The 16047-nt window shown below is 33.4% G+C and overlaps 1 protein-coding gene across 1 annotated transcript; it reads right to left on the reverse strand.

Annotated features, from left to right (window-relative positions):
- Positions 1-1921: 1921 nt before the first annotated feature.
- Positions 1922-2593, reverse strand: LOC121251787 (glutaredoxin-C9-like). Its single transcript, XM_041151137.1, has one exon. It carries the CDS (start codon positions 2504-2506, stop codon positions 2060-2062), a length of 447 nt encoding a protein of 148 aa, XP_041007071.1. The 5' UTR covers positions 2507-2593; the 3' UTR covers positions 1922-2059.
- Between the last annotated feature and the right edge of the window lie 13454 nt (positions 2594-16047).

Raw genomic sequence — 16047 nt, forward strand, 5'->3', positions numbered from 1 at the left:
GCTAGAGGTTTGCTTAGATTGGACTATATTGGTTTACCTAGTTTACGGGTTTAAAGTTTTATTGTACGGATTTGGAATTGTTTGTTTTGTTGGTCTTTTGTCTTACCGGTTTTAGTTTAAAAAATAGTTATGTTTAGATTGGTTTATTGGTTTATTTGTTTAGTTTATTATATAGGTTATTTTATTTAACTAGTTTTGATGCTTGTGATGGTTTTAGTGAATATTTGTAAATTTCATGTGTCATGCTTGTTACAACGGTATTATTCTATTATAAGTGAGTGCAATCAATAAAATTAGGTACCCTCCTCTTCTAAAAAAAAAAAATCATTTGATACTAAAAATTATAGATTGGTGTCTATCTTTTCTTTTTACTGTTATCACGTAGCGAAGATATCTCAACACTTTTTAAGTATTTTCGTATGGATGAAAATACTCCACATGCCAAACACAGTGAACCATCTTCGTACCAAAGTCTTTCCAAAAATCACTATAATATTTATTACTATTATATATAAATAAAAAATAAAATCACTATAATATTTATCACTATTATATATAGATAAAAAATAAAATTAATATAATATTTATCACTATTATATATAAATAAAATCATTATTAAAAAAAATTAATCATTGATGGAATTCACACTTTTTTCAATTATCTATTCAAAAGTCAACAACTCAACATATTTTATATATCTAAATAACTCAAAATATTCTCAATGTGACCTACAAATTTACTTCAATCTCTATTCATAATTATTTATAAATATTCTTAATACTTTTCAAATAGTCTCACTATCCAGACGTAGCCGTTACACATGTGCTCGGTTAATTCTTTTTCGTGCATCTCACCAAACTTGTATCTCTCAACTCTTTCCTTTTTCCACGATACCACTGGTCCACTATAATAACTATTGCACGTTGAGCATCCATGGGATAAATAAATCACTATAATACACATGGGATAAATAAATATTTGGACCACCACCCTATTTCCTTATCAATTAAAAATCTATTGTCTATAAAGAAACATTATTCTCCATCCTTGTATTTATTATTTTTAGTGACATAATTTTTTGACATAACATCTTTTACCACTTTAACAAATAGCACTGTTAAAATAATTGAGTATCAACGGCAACATTTTTGTTCCTATTTATGCATAAGATCAAAACTACACAGATATAAAAAAATTATACAAAATAAATTAATAAATTAATATAATTTACAAAATCTATTAAATCTAATTTATAATAAAAATAATTTCATAATCTGACGTTATATCAAGTTATATTAATTTATAAATTTATTTTTATATAATTTATTTATAGTTAAAATATTTTCCTTACGCAAATGTTACTGGTGGGTGATTTGATATTTCTACGCTTTAAGAATAATTTAAATTTAGAAATAAGTTGAGATAAGTTGAGATGATTAATAAATAGTAAAATAAAAATTAAATTATTTATTATATTTTAGATAAAAATTTGAAAAAATTATTTTAAAATTAAAAAAAATTAAATTATTTATTATATTTTATAAAAAAATTTAAAAAAATTATAATGATAAAATAACATCAATTGAGATGAATTGAAATGAATTTTAAATGCAAACGATTATGTTATTAACCCTCAAAGTAAAAATTGACCGAAGAAGAAAGCAGAAAGTTGGGTGGATACAAGACACCTCCATCTATGCAAATCATCATCCTTTGACCAGCAGAAAATAAAAATAAAAATAAAAATAAAAAATAAAAAATTATTGGGGACACCTGGAAACAGCTATGCAGTTTCGAATGGGGAAAGTAAAATGGACCGGCAGCTCTCTTGAGAGAGAAGAATGGGGAAAGATCCAAGACTTGAGAAGACATGAAGAAGAATGCTCACTGAAAAAGGTTTACCAATTATGAACACAGAGAAAGCATAAAAAGAAAATCCTGCATTTCTGTAATAGTAATTATTAGTCCATCTTCCCATGGAGGAACAGAAGAAAAAAATCTTCAGGAAAAAAAAAAATTGAAGAAAACAAAAAGGCTAAGTTCTACAAAACAGCTTCAATCAAAGCCACAAGGCCCCGGCATCTTTCAATATAGGAACCAATTCTCCAGATATATGAGTAGCCATAACTCGATCCAATCCTCCGAACAAACTCCCACCAATAAAAACAGCCGGAAACTGCAGTACTTTACCATCTTTTCCCGTATTGCTGATCAGGGTCTCCAATTCTTTCACAACCCCAATTTCATCCTTCTCCTCAACCTCGTAAACGGCAGGATTCACGCCTAGGCCCAAAAGCAAGCGCTTCACGACATGGCTCATGCAGCATCCGCGCCTTGCAAAGACTATGACTGCGTTCTCTGATACCATGTTGAGCATATCTTCTCCTTCCCTCAGAACGACTTTGGGAGGCGACACAAGGGAGTTGTCGTCGACTTTGAGGGAAAATGATTGCTGGGCTTTTGTATGGAGTGGTGGCCATGACTTGTAAGGAATTGCTTGCTGCATAGCTACGAGAGAGAGAGAGAGAGAGAGAGAGAGAGAGTTATGATGGTGTGGGTAAGGGCTATGGAGGTGATGGCTGGAGTAGTGAATATAAATAGCGGGGAGGATGACTTGAAATAGTCGTATGTCAATGGCAGTTGGGGCCTTTGGTTACGCGTTGTAATATGTCATTGTGGTTGTGGCTGACGTTTTCTTTTGGGCCACTCTGTGTCTTCAAGATATTTAATTTTAAAATATAAACTGATTTTAGAGTAATTATACAACTACTTATATTTTTATTTATAAAATTTATTTTATTAATTTTTTATTTATAATTTAAATTTTAAATTTCAAATCTCATAATTTTTAATATATCAATAACTAACATATAGAAAAATAAATCTTTTTTAAGTACATTTAGTATTTTTTTATTTTATATTCTTAATCATTTTGTAATCTATGTAAGCATTGAGTACTCAATTTTAAAAAGTGACTAAATATGATATTCACATAAAAAAATTAATTTTTAATGATGGATCCACCCATTTTCAAATTGAGTGAACAACGCTTGCATAGTCTATAGTTGTATCTAGCATTAGTTTTATCTCAAATTATTTTGAGAAATACTACAAGAAAATCTTACACTACACGCCTCTATCTAACCAACATGTGATTTGTTATTTTTACTTTTTCTAAACATACATATTTAAACATTAAGATTGAAAGGTAAAAATAAAAATTCATATATTAATTAAGTGAAAGTGTATAGTAAGACTTCCATTTAGAATTTATCTATATTTTTAGATGAATTCTTTCACTCGCAAGGCAAGAAGAAAGATAAATAATTTATGTTAATAATATGATATGAAAAACTCTATTTATAAGTCAATATGGAAAGTATATCTAATAAAATACTTGCATAGTTATATGACATAATTTAATTTTAAAAATAAATTTTAAAAATCAAATCTTACAAATTAAGTCTTACTATTTAAATAATATAAATTATATACTCTATATATCTGTCAGAATAAAATACCTCATGTAATATTATTTAATTTGTAAGACTTATAATCCTCTTACAAATCAATTTTTATATTGTCAGCAATACTGAGAAAGTGTCTTTTCTATACTGAAATACAAATATAATTTTTATTTTTACATTCGTTTTCTTTTTAATTCTAAAACTGAGAAATTATGTCATTAAGCTCCAAAAGTAAAAAGATACATAATTTGAAAAATATTACTATGCAGCTCCAAAGTTATAACTCTATTTAACCGTTCAATAAAATTATTATTTTTTTATTTAATAATAAAGAAAGTAAATTTAAATGTATTGATATATTTTTTTTATTTTTAAAAAATATTTAAATATATAAAAAATATGAATAAAAAGTTTAAAAAAAAAATGTAAAAGCTAATAGTGATCGGTGCTACTCAGACCGCTCATATAATTTCATTAATAAAAAAAAAAATCAAGCATGGTGCAATGAGTAAGGAATATTCATCTGAAAATATGGCATATTTATTTTTTGAGTGACGTTACTGCTAACATCACTAGCGCAACAGTATTTAGGTAATACCGCTAGTGTGGCATATATCTATTGGACGTAGAGATTTGATTTTTCTTACTTCTAATTTTCTTTAACAACTAATGCATGATTGTCTTATTTATGATGATTAATTAATTATATTAATAAAATATATAAAATAATACATAAAAGTGATTCTACCTAAAATTTTGATCACAAATAATACAATATTTTTTATTTGAAGTGCTCAACTCGATGATGACGTGTACACAAGGTCTACGAAAAAGTAAGAAATAGTACATCCGTGTATGTGAATTGGATGTATGACGGCTCTTTCTAAATGAGCATCTAGATGCACTGATGCAGCGTGGGTGTGACGTAAATTTCTGTCATGAAGTCATCGTCATAAATTTGGTGTGATGTCACGACGGTCCCGCCACGTGGTAGGATAAGTCCGACCCTCCACATGACCTCCTCAATCACGTCACGAGGCCAAAAATCTGCAATATGCGGGACCCAACCACAAGAGTAATAGTGACGCACCAATCATCTCCTCACAGGCCACCATTATACACTGTCTCTACCCTCTATCCTTTTGTCTTGAAGTCTAGCTAATGGATTTTTTCATTTTCGGAGACCAATATTATTAAGGATTTGAATAATTTAGGATATGTTTGCGGGTGAGGACTGAGAAGATTTGAAGATTTTATCGAGTTTTAATATAAGTATTTATTGAGTGTTAAAAAAGAAGAAGGAAAAAATTAAATAAAAAATATTATAAAGTTAAAATATTATTTTATTATTATTTTTATTTTAAGATTTAAAAAAGTTGAATTAATTTTTTATTTTTATTTAAAAGGTTGAAAAATTTATAATGATTAGTTTGAGAAAGTTATAGTGATTAATTTAGAAATACTTGTGTTTAAATTATCTTTAAGAAAGAAATGAGATGAAAAATATTTTCAAAGATTTCTCATCGAAATTTTGAGATATAGAGTGAGAGTTGAATTTACAAAGTGACTTTTACCATATAGAGTGGGAGGTACATTCAGGAAAGGGTTAGCAGATGTTTGGAAATGAGATGTGATGAAAAATTTATAAATAGTAATGAAATAATTTGTGAATAATAGTAAAATAGTTTGAGTTATAATGTTTTATGAAGTTTTGAAAAATGAAAGAGAAAAAATATTTAAATAAAAATATTATAAAATTAAATATATTTATAATATAATTTTTTAATATTATATTTATTTTGAGATTTAAAAAGGTTGAGTTGTTTTTGTATTTTATTTGAAAGTTTAGAAAAGTTGTAATGATTAATTTGAAAGTATTTGTGAAGGAAATGAGATAGAATGAGATGAGATGAAATAGGATGAGATGAAAAATACTACCAAACATTCCAAACTAAATTATAGGCTTGGTAGGTAAATACATTACTTCTAGTGAGATCCATTATATTTATAAAGAATATTGAAAATGTTTAGTGATTTTACAAAAATAAACTCATAAACTGATACGACTTCGTATGATACGTTATATATACTTTACAATAAAAGTAATTTTCTAATTTAACGTATCATATCAAGTTACGTCAGTTTGAAAATGTACTTTTGTGCAATCTGTTTATGACTAAAACATATATAAGCTTAAAAAATCTTCTCTTTGATCTCAACTACCACTATCTTAAAAATCCTCTCTAGGTTTTGCTCCATCATAGAGGCCTACATCATGTCCTGGTACAGGAACTAAATATGCAGTATAATCTGCAAGCTTAGTGAGGGAATAAATGTAGGTACAATGGAGGAAGATCTGGACAGTCTTTACAAGAAGTTATCTTTAACGAAACAAGAAAAGGAGGAAATACTGATGGATGTAGGAAAGTTGGATGATGCAGTTATTCTATGGGGTAAATGTTTGATTGTAAAATTGTTGACGGACTAACATTATAACAAAGAAGCCTTTAAAGCAACGAAAAGGAAATTGTGGAGACCTGCAAAAAGTATAAGATTCAGAAATCTCAATTCTATTTTCATGTTGATAGAATTTGATGATATTTGGGACAAAGATAGAGTGCTTCGAGATGGACTATGGTCTTTCGACAAATACTTGGTGTTGATGACAAAAGTGGAGGGTTTTCAATAGGTTCACCAAATTCAAATCATAGAGGCATTGTTATGGATCTGGCTTCATGATTCACCTCTTATTGCTCGTAATGAAAATGTGGAAAATTTGATTGAGAAAGCAGTGGGTGAAGTGGTAGAGGTGGATTTAGACGATGGGGAGATGGAATGGGGGGAATTCATGCAAGTGAGGATAAAGCTGGATATCACATAACCTCTTCTTCGAGGAAAGAAGATCAATCTGGGAAAGGGGGAGCCTGTATGGGTACGGTTTTCTTGCGAACGCTTACCAAACTTGTGTTATTGCTGTGGACAACTGAGCCATCACCACAAAGACTGTGTTCTTTGGAAAATGAATCCAAACAAATTCGATGCTGGATTACCATATGGTTAGTGGATGAGAGCTACTCCTTTCAATGGTCGGGGACGTTTTTGGCGTGATCAAAAGATGGGACAAGAGTTTTCTGATCCGATGGTTGCTCCGATGAAGGAAAATAGACAGTGGTCTAGTTCAGCAGTGATTGGCAAGAAATCTGCAAAAGATTCTCAAAGATCAAATTCAAAGGAGGCGAGATGGTGGGGAAACGGAAGAAAAGGGTTTTCAAACTTCAGTTAAGGATGTAACGGTTACAAGGAGGAATAAGGGGATTGGGGAGGATGATTCATGTGGGCCTGAACAAGGGGCCTTACAAATGGGCTCTGACATGGGTGTCTCAAGTGAATGGGCTGAAGGCTCTAATATTTTTGGGCTGAAAATGATAGAGTCGGAGCAAGTGAGTAACAGGCCCAAGAGGCTATTAAAGCCCAACGTCTCCATGGGTAGAAAATGGAAGAGGATTTTGCAAGTAAGCAACGACTCTCGAAATAGGTCGTTGAAGGTTTAGCTGAAACTAGTTCTAAAGAGACGAAGGGAGCTGAGGGAGGGTGAGGAAGATCAAAGGAGAGCATCAAAGAGGGTTGTTTCAAGGCAGCAGCTTTAGGAGGAGGATGAAATTTTGTCCATTGATTTGGTATCAGCGGTGGCTGACTCTCAGCCCTGCTGAGAGCCATGAAACTCCTTAGCTAGAATGACCGTAAGCTTGGGAACCCACAGGGCATTCGGATTCTTTGCGATTTAGTAAAGAAAGAAGAGCCCAGTATCCTATTTCTGCAGGAGACCAGATTGCATATTCGTGACTTTGAAAAATATAAGTATTTTTTGGGTTTTACAAATTGTCTTGTTGTTGATTATGTGGGTAGGAGTGGGGGTATTGCAATATTGTGGTCTTAGGAAGTAAATTTGACTATTTTGAAATATTCCAAATTTCATATCGATGCTTGTATTAAGGGAGTTGAGGGTACATGGTATGTTATGGGCATCCAGAAACAAGTCTTAGATATGAAACTTGGGAGGTGATGAGATCTTGTTCCAGGAGGGAGGGGGAAGCATGGTTAGTGTTTGAAAATTTTAATGAGATATTAGATCAAGATGAGGAAAAGGGGGGGAAGGGGAGGGGGGACAGAGAGAGACTGAGGCCTGAAAGGCAGATAACTAATTTTAAAAATGTACTTATTGACTGTGCTTTGAAGGATATGGGCTTTAGTTGACCACAATTTACCTGGTGTAACAAAAGGGGGGAAGGTCGTAGTATTAATGAAAGGCTTGACAAATTTTTGACTAATTCTCAGTGGGGAGATCTATTTTCACATGCTAGAGCAACTCATGGGGTAGTGGCTTACACAGACCACTTACCAATTTGGCTTAAAATAAAAGTAAGATTGGTGGAGAAGAGGAAAGAAAAACTGTTTAGATTCAAGGCAATGTGGATTGGTGAGAAGGGTTGTGATGATATTGTTGCGTATACTTGGAGGAGGGGAATTAAGACCTATAGTTTTCATAAAGTGATGGATTTGATTTCTAAGTGTTGTAAAAAATTGACAGTATGGAACCATGTGAAGTTTGGGAATGTATATAAGCAATTACAAAGGGCAAGACAGATTTTGAAGCATGTAAAAGAAATGATCATGTGTATGATAATAAAGAAAGTCATGATAAAGCTAGAGAAGAAGTGCATAAGTGGTTAGAGAAGGAAGAGGTGATGTGAAGGCAAAGATCAAAGGCCATTTGGCTCAAAGAGGGGGACCAAAATACAAAATATTTTCACAAGAAAGCCTCACATAGAAGAAAGAAGAATACAATTCTAAGGTTAAAAGATGAGTCAGGCAGCTAGCAGGAGGGGTATACTCGTGATTTTTTGATTAAGGAGTATTTCAAGAATCTTTTTACTGCTTCTAGTGAGAGGGGCAATATGGATTTTTTGAATATTTTAAAGGATAGAGTCACTCCTTCTATGAATAAAACTCTTGCAATGGCTTATACTGAACAGGAGGTTAGTGTTGCTCTGAAGGAAATGCATCTCCCAAAGGCACCAGGTCCAGATGATATGCACCCTTATTCTTTCAGAAATATTGGAATGTGTTGGGAAGTTCAATTACAAAAGCAGTTCTCAAGGCCCTCAATACAGGTGAGTTTCCAACTGCTTTAAACCATACATTCATCACTCTAATTCCAAAAAGAAAAGATCCTGCTCACATGGTTGAATATCAACCTATAAGTCTGTGTAATGTTATGTATAAACTGATTTCAAAAGTCATTGCAAATCGATTGAAAAGGGTTCTACCTGAAATCATTTCAGATACATAGAGTGCTTTTGTCCCTGGCCGATTAATTAGTGATAATATTTTGGTTGCATATGAAATTATCCATTATTTGAAATAGAAGAATGAGGGAAAAAAAGGTTATATGTCTTTCAAATTGGACATGAGTAAGACATATGATCGTATTGAGTGGCAATTCTTGAAAGAAGTGATGAATTCAATGGGATTTGAAAAGAAACTAGTTGACATGATCATGTTTTGTGTGTATAATGTATCTTTCTCAGTATTGGTTAATGGTGATCCTGTTGGTCCAATTATTCCTAGTAGGGGGCTTAGACAAGGGAATCCTTTATCCCCTTATCTATTTTTGCTTTGTCCTGAGAGTCTTATTTTCTTGTTAAAAGTTACTGAGTTGGATAACATTGTGCCTGGTATTAGAATTTGTAGAGGGGCCCCTCGAGTGAACCACATGTTGTTTGCTGATGATAGTGTAGTGTCTTGTAAAGCAGATATACATACCAGCAACAATTTACAAACTTTGCTTAGTAATTATGAGAAGGTTTTAGGCTAGAAGATCACTATGAGTAAAACCTCTATGGTGTTTAGCTTGAATGTGAATTCAGAGGTGTAGAGTCAAATCCTTCAGATGTGGGGTGTTGAGAGGGTACGACAATATGAGAATTATTTAGGGTTGCCACCAATGGTTGGAAGATCCAAATGCAAGCCTTTGCTGAGATTAAAAACAAAGTGTGTCAAAAGTTTCAAAGTTGGAACGAGCAACTGTTATCACAGGGGGTAGGGAAGTGCTAATTAAAGCAGTAGCACTTTCTATACCAACCTATGCAATGAGCTATTTTCTGTTGCCAAAGGTGTTATGCTCAAAGATGGAGTCTATGATGACTAGGTTTTGGTGGGGTCAGAAAAAGAATGAAAGAAAGATCCATTGGCTGAGTGGGGAGAGTATGTGTGAGCCAAAGCATAAGGGTGGACTTGGTTTTAAAGATTTGAGAAGTTTTAATTTTGCATGAGGAGGATTCTCTACTTCATAAAATTTATAAGGCTCAATATTTTCCCAAGGATAAGTTCTTTGATATAAGGCTGGGGTATAACCCCTCCTATGCTTGGAAAGGTTTATAGGAAGCAAAGAAATGGCTGATTCAAGGTTATATATGGAGGATAGGAGATGGACAGAGGGCAAAAATATGGAAGGATTGTTGGATCCCGGGGCATCAAGTTCTCTGTACAAAAATGTCTATTAGTAGTGAAGAACAATGGGAGGAAACAATGGATAGCCTGATTGATAAAGATAGAAACTGGTGGAAAGTAGATAAAGTCAGAGCTCTATTCAATCCAAATGTTGCAGCTGAAGTCTTGAAGCTTATCATCTGTCCTGGCAACCATTTTGATAAATGGATATGGGGTTATGAAAAAAGTGAAAAATTTACTGTGAGAAGTATGCATAGATTGATCAGAGATAGATTACATGGTCAAGAAGGGGAGTGTTCTGATACTAAGCAGCAACAGCCTTTATGGAAGTCTATCTGGAAGATGAATGTGCCAAACAAGATTAAAGTCTTTGTATGGAGATTATGTAAGGAGAGTCTTCCAACTCAACATAATCTGAGTAAGAAGAATGTCAGTATAGAGGGGGACTGTTGTTTTTGTAAAAATGTATTGGAAGACTTGTCGTATGCCATATTATATTGTCAATCTATTAAGAAGTAATGGAAATAATTTTTGCCCATGATGGAAAATCTGGAGCCACAACCATCCATGATGGAGGCTATAATGAAATTGAAAACAAGAGAAAGTATGGAAGATTTGACAGTGTTTTTCTCAATGGCTTGGGGTGTTTGGTTTAGGAGAAATAAGATGGTTCACAACAAAGAGAATATGGAGCCTAGACAAGTCATCGAGCATGCATTGTCATTACAGAGGAGCTTTGGAATTTGTAAGGACCTACCTGTTACGAAGACTATGGACTATTTCAGATGGCAACCTCCACCAGCTGAAGCTTTGAAATTAAATGTGGATGGTGCTATGTTTATTGATCCACACAGGGCAGGTGTTGGGGTGGTGCTTCGAGACGAGAGGGGTGACATTGTTATGGCAACAAGTATGCTTGAACCTGCTGTAGCTGAGCCTAAATCCATAGAATTACTTGCTATATTTCGGGGCATGCAATTATGTGCAATGATGGGGATCAACAGACTCATGGTGGAAAGTGATTGTTTACTCATGGTGAGGAAATTGCAAACTAAAGAGGATTCAAATGCTATGTATGGTATTCTACTGCGTGAAGTCAGAAAGAGTCTGATGTTATTTGAAGATTGCTCTATTCAACATGTAAGCCGATTGGATAATGAGGTCGCTCATAGGCTTGCTAGGTTTGCTTGTAACATTGAAAGCTTAATGATGTGGTGAGATTGTATTCCACACTTTATTTCTCAAGTTGTATGGCTTGATAAATGTCTGTAATCACTTTTTCAATATGAATGCTAGTTTGTCTTATTATATTATATTAAAAAAAAACATATATAAACTTGATGTGGCAAGATTCCACATCGGTGATTTATTTGATGTATCAATAAAAACATTTGTAGATTTATTGTTTATAAAAAAAAAAAATGTAATGATACAGGTACAACTTTTTTTTTTACGACTTTTATATATATAAAAGGAAAAGTTGTATGCGTATCATTATTTTATAATAATAAGAAAAAAATTAAAAAATAGAAAATAAAAAGAAAAAATAGAAGGGCTGCATATAATTAGTCCCTCATTTTCATTTTAAGAGCAGAACAAATACTTCCCTTTCAAGTGAGTGTTGTATGTAGTATGTGAGTATTGTTCTAGTCTTACTACGTGACACACTCCACCATCGATGAGAATAATTTTGAATGAACAAAACCTATGGTAAAGTCCATGGAACAACAACACCCAATCCAAGATTTGCCGCTTGAGATAAATACTTTCGTTATACTCTAATCTAATTTTTTCAAATATTGATATCAGAGTCTAAATTGATTGTTCTCGATTTGATTTTCAATATGCAGTTTATTATATATATATTTTTTATCGTTTCATCTTCTTGAATTGATATGATTGAGGATCTCCGGTAGGATGCGCAACAGCTTGAATTGCTAGTGGTTACGAAGCACTTTTTTGTCGACTAGGCTGCGTTTGGATATTGAACTAAGTTGAGTTAAGTTGAGATAAAAGTTAAAAATTGAATAAAATATTATTTTTTAATATTATTATTATTTTGAGATTTGAAAAAGTTGAATTGTTTATTATATTTTGTATTGAAATTTGAGAAAGTTATAATAATTAAGTAAGATAAGTTGAGATGGATTTGGGATTAAATCAACATGGAGTGTTGAACCAAGATGCGTTACAAGCTATAGCATTGCAATAAGAGGCAGCGCCAGTCGAGAAACGAGGGAAGAGGTTTTCTACCGTCGCATCGTGAGCACTGTTGCGGTGCAACGCTGCCCATGGTGTTGCGCTGATGATGACGTCGTAAGCACTTGCCAGGTGCCATACCACAACATTGCGCGCGCCGCGCACCGACTATTTTTAAAACAAATGGGTACTTTTTTACCGACTCTTCTAGATCCAAATTTCAACCCACGTTTTGGAAAAAAAAATATCCAGCCCAAAACATTTTTAAAAAAGGCCTCTAGGCAAACTGGCCGATCAGCGCAACAAACAAAGGCCCATGTTACAACTAGGCGGCCTAGTCGATTGAGCATTAATAAAATAAGGTCGAGTCTAATTGACAATTGGAACGAAATTAGTAACAAAAATATGGAGTTTGCTACACACCCGTGAGTCTCATACTCAAGCGAGTTTTTCTGAAAATTCACAAGTTTTCACACACAAATACAAGCTCAAGTGAGAATTGCATAGATTCCACAACATACCAGGGCAAACCTTGGCATGAGCGAAATCTGAAACAAAAATCATACATTTTACTTGAGCCAATGTTACAAAGTCATTTCTTGAGATGTGAGAATAGACTACAACTCGAGCAAACACGGCTGAATTCCATTTAAAAAAGAATTTGAGTTTTGATTTAAACCTAATTTGAGCCCCACAATTTTTTTTTTCCCTAATAATAGAATTTGAGCCCCACATTTATAGAGTTCATTGTGGATAATTTTCTAATCCAATGATCATTATTGTTTAAAAAATCCTTATTTGCACGCAAAGAGAAAGAACCCATTGTGAGATTTTTTGTTTTCAAGCCTAAAGTTTTTCTCTCTTTGTGCACAAATTCATTTAACTGTGCTTTAATAAGGATTTGCCGAATTCATTCATGGGTAATTAATTTTATGTAAGTAGTAAGAATTCAAGAGCTAGCTGTTGTGATGCCGAAAGAGAGTAGATCACTCATGGAGTACTCACAAGTCAGATCTATTATCGAACGAGTCCTGCTAGCTATAGTCCTCCAAGCACAACCCCACGTACTCCTTTGTGTGTCCCTTGAAATGTCAACTTGAGTAAATGACGATAAACCCCCCACTCTCAATTTTACCAAAACAGTGCTACTACATATGGTTATGTTGTAGAGGCACCTTGCACTTTGCTGATGTCGCCACATCAGCAGTTGTTTTATATTAAAATATGAGAAAACACAAAGAAAGAACTTTGACAATCACATTTTGCATTTCTCAAATCGAGCAAAATGGAACCACGTCGAGAAATTGAAGCAGAAGCGTTGTCAGTGAACAAAATCTTCCTTAGTTTCAGTTTCAAGAAATTGTTGAGGACATGATCCACACCTTGTTCACTAAAGCAACCAACCCACGATAAAGAAAGATGATGGCTTGGTGTGCCTGATGCACCTCTGATGACTAAGTCTATAAAGTATAAACACGTGAGCAAACATATGCTAAAGGCTCTGAGATAGAGGGTTACTTGGATTTGGTTAATTATATAGACGTAGAATTTGGTTAATAGGAATGAAATAAGGACTCGCTCTCTTGGTCTTTACTTATCGGTTCATGTAGTTTAGATGGGGATGATGAAGCTATCCCGTTGACTGAGTTATCCCTTTTAGTCGAGAATCTCGCCATCTTCCTAATAACTGGACCATCTTATACTTCTGGCGGTTAAGACATTGATTTATAGCAAATTACGAGACTTAGGCAGCGTATCCACTAGCATTATGGGCTCGTGTCATGTGGGCCTGTTCCATTGGGGCCAGAAAGGTCCCTCCACTGATTTTATATCAACATGCTTTTCATAAAGGCATGCATATAGGCAAACCATTTTTTGTGTTTGGAAAGCATGAAATTATGATGTCAAAATATTAGTTTTTGGAAAACCATGAAATCCTACTTTGCGAATTACTTTTTATACCTTGAATAGGTTTATTTTTGGTATACAAGTAAGTCGATGGGGAAAGGAGAAGAAAGCACATCTGCGGGACTTACTAACACTACTGCATTCACTCAGTTATTCTTGTCTTATCTGAAAGTTATGTTATTGGTTTGATTTATAATTTTGTTATAAATTATTAGTTGATATTATTTTAGGAAATATCAAGACTATTATATCCCGATACTTGATTTACACATTTTTTTCAAACTAGTTGCCGGGTAACTTTCAATATCATGCGGCTCTAGAGAATTGATGATTTAGTTTTGCATTATGGTCGATGTTGGCATTATGGTTGCTTTTTGTATTGGGCACGGTCATTGGAAACTCTGTAACTTCTCAATATTTGAAACTTGTACTCATTATTGTAACTCGATGTATGCTTGTATACATCAATATATTCTTGTACTCGATGAAAATTTGTTGAAAAGTATGCTTATATATTATAATATATATAGTATATTATATATACTATATAATATATCGGAAAAACCGGACCGGAAACGGTAAAACGGAAAATACTGGTTTAGGGGTATAACCGGTCCGGTATTGGTTCTTCAAATCTCAAAACCGGTATATACCGGTTCGGATCTAAATTATATCCAAAACCGGACCGGACCGGACCGGTTACACCCCTAATTACACCAAGAGAATTTCATTTTTTTTAAAAGCAACTTTACCAGGCCATTATTCAAAATAAATTCATTAAAGTCTTCCTTGTCAATTCTTGGCTTGGGAAGTCCACCCATCTTCTTACCATCACTTGGAATGATATTAAAATCACCGCATACCAGCCATTGACAAACAGGGAGATCCAAAGAACTCAAATCCCTTGATAGAACTTTTCTTTCAATATAGCCACAAACTGCATAGACCACCGATAACACAAATAACTACTCCTTAGCTTTGAAATGTCCCAATAGTTACCTTAGAAGTAACTTGAATAAAATTAACATCTAACTTGGAATTTGAGCTCTGAGCTAAAATATTTATGTATATCATTATTGTAATAGATCTCCATTACAATGTTATTGGGATAAAATCAATGTTATTGATTCCTATTTTGTAACTTTGAAGTTTCTGACTTTTTTTGTTTTATGCTGTGTACATCACTTACAATGAAGTGTGAAGGGTTCCTATCTTTTATTACAGTGAATTTTGAAAGGTTTTCAAGTTGCTCTGTTTAGTATTTGGAAAGGTTTTTCAAGATGCCGAGAATATTTTATTGAGAGGATGCAAATGAAGGGTTGGTAGTGGGCATGAAATCAGATCTAGCACAAATGGTTACCCAAACCTCTCAAGGAAGGGTGCAATATTCAAAGAAAACAGAGTTCGAGATCTGCCTGATGCTCAAGATCTACCTTATTAACAGTATTATTCTAAGAAAAAAGGATTCCAACTTTGTAGAATTCTGCATTACAATTGTAACAAAAAGTGGTAGTTAAATCTGGAATGCTTTTTAATAGGGGCCCATGAAGTTCTCAAAATCTGATATGTTAGTGCACAAACATACATATCCATGCGAAACAAAAGGTACAAAGCTCAAAAGAATCCAAATACCATACAAAGCCCCCTTTCTATTCTATTGCCTTTTTTACTGGAGTACCATTAGTTTCTCTCCCCCTTTATTTGTCGTATTTCTTAAGTTGAGATTTACACTATAATTTGCAAAGTTTCTTATTGTAGTTTGCCGTTTATATGGCTGAACGTGTAACATAATAATAACACATTCTGGAATGCTAAGAAAATGAAGGAAAATGGATGAAAATTTGAAACTATGACAAATGTGAGACCCAAGAAAACAAAAACCCACCACCCAATCCAAGTGAGCCTAGAAGCAAACATTTGGTGGGTTCAGATGTAACACACCCGAAAATACTTGATAAAGAAA

The sequence above is a fragment of the Juglans microcarpa x Juglans regia genome, chromosome 2S (genome assembly GCF_004785595.1).
Source record: "Juglans microcarpa x Juglans regia isolate MS1-56 chromosome 2S, Jm3101_v1.0, whole genome shotgun sequence".
In the NCBI taxonomy this organism is placed as follows: Eukaryota; Viridiplantae; Streptophyta; class Magnoliopsida; order Fagales; family Juglandaceae; genus Juglans; species Juglans microcarpa x Juglans regia.

Bases quoted from the DNA above. Each gene is read 5' to 3' on its own strand.
- LOC121251787 (XM_041151137.1), bottom strand. From the start codon at position 2,506: ATGCAGCAAGCAATTCCTTACAAGTCATGGCCACCACTCCATACAAAA.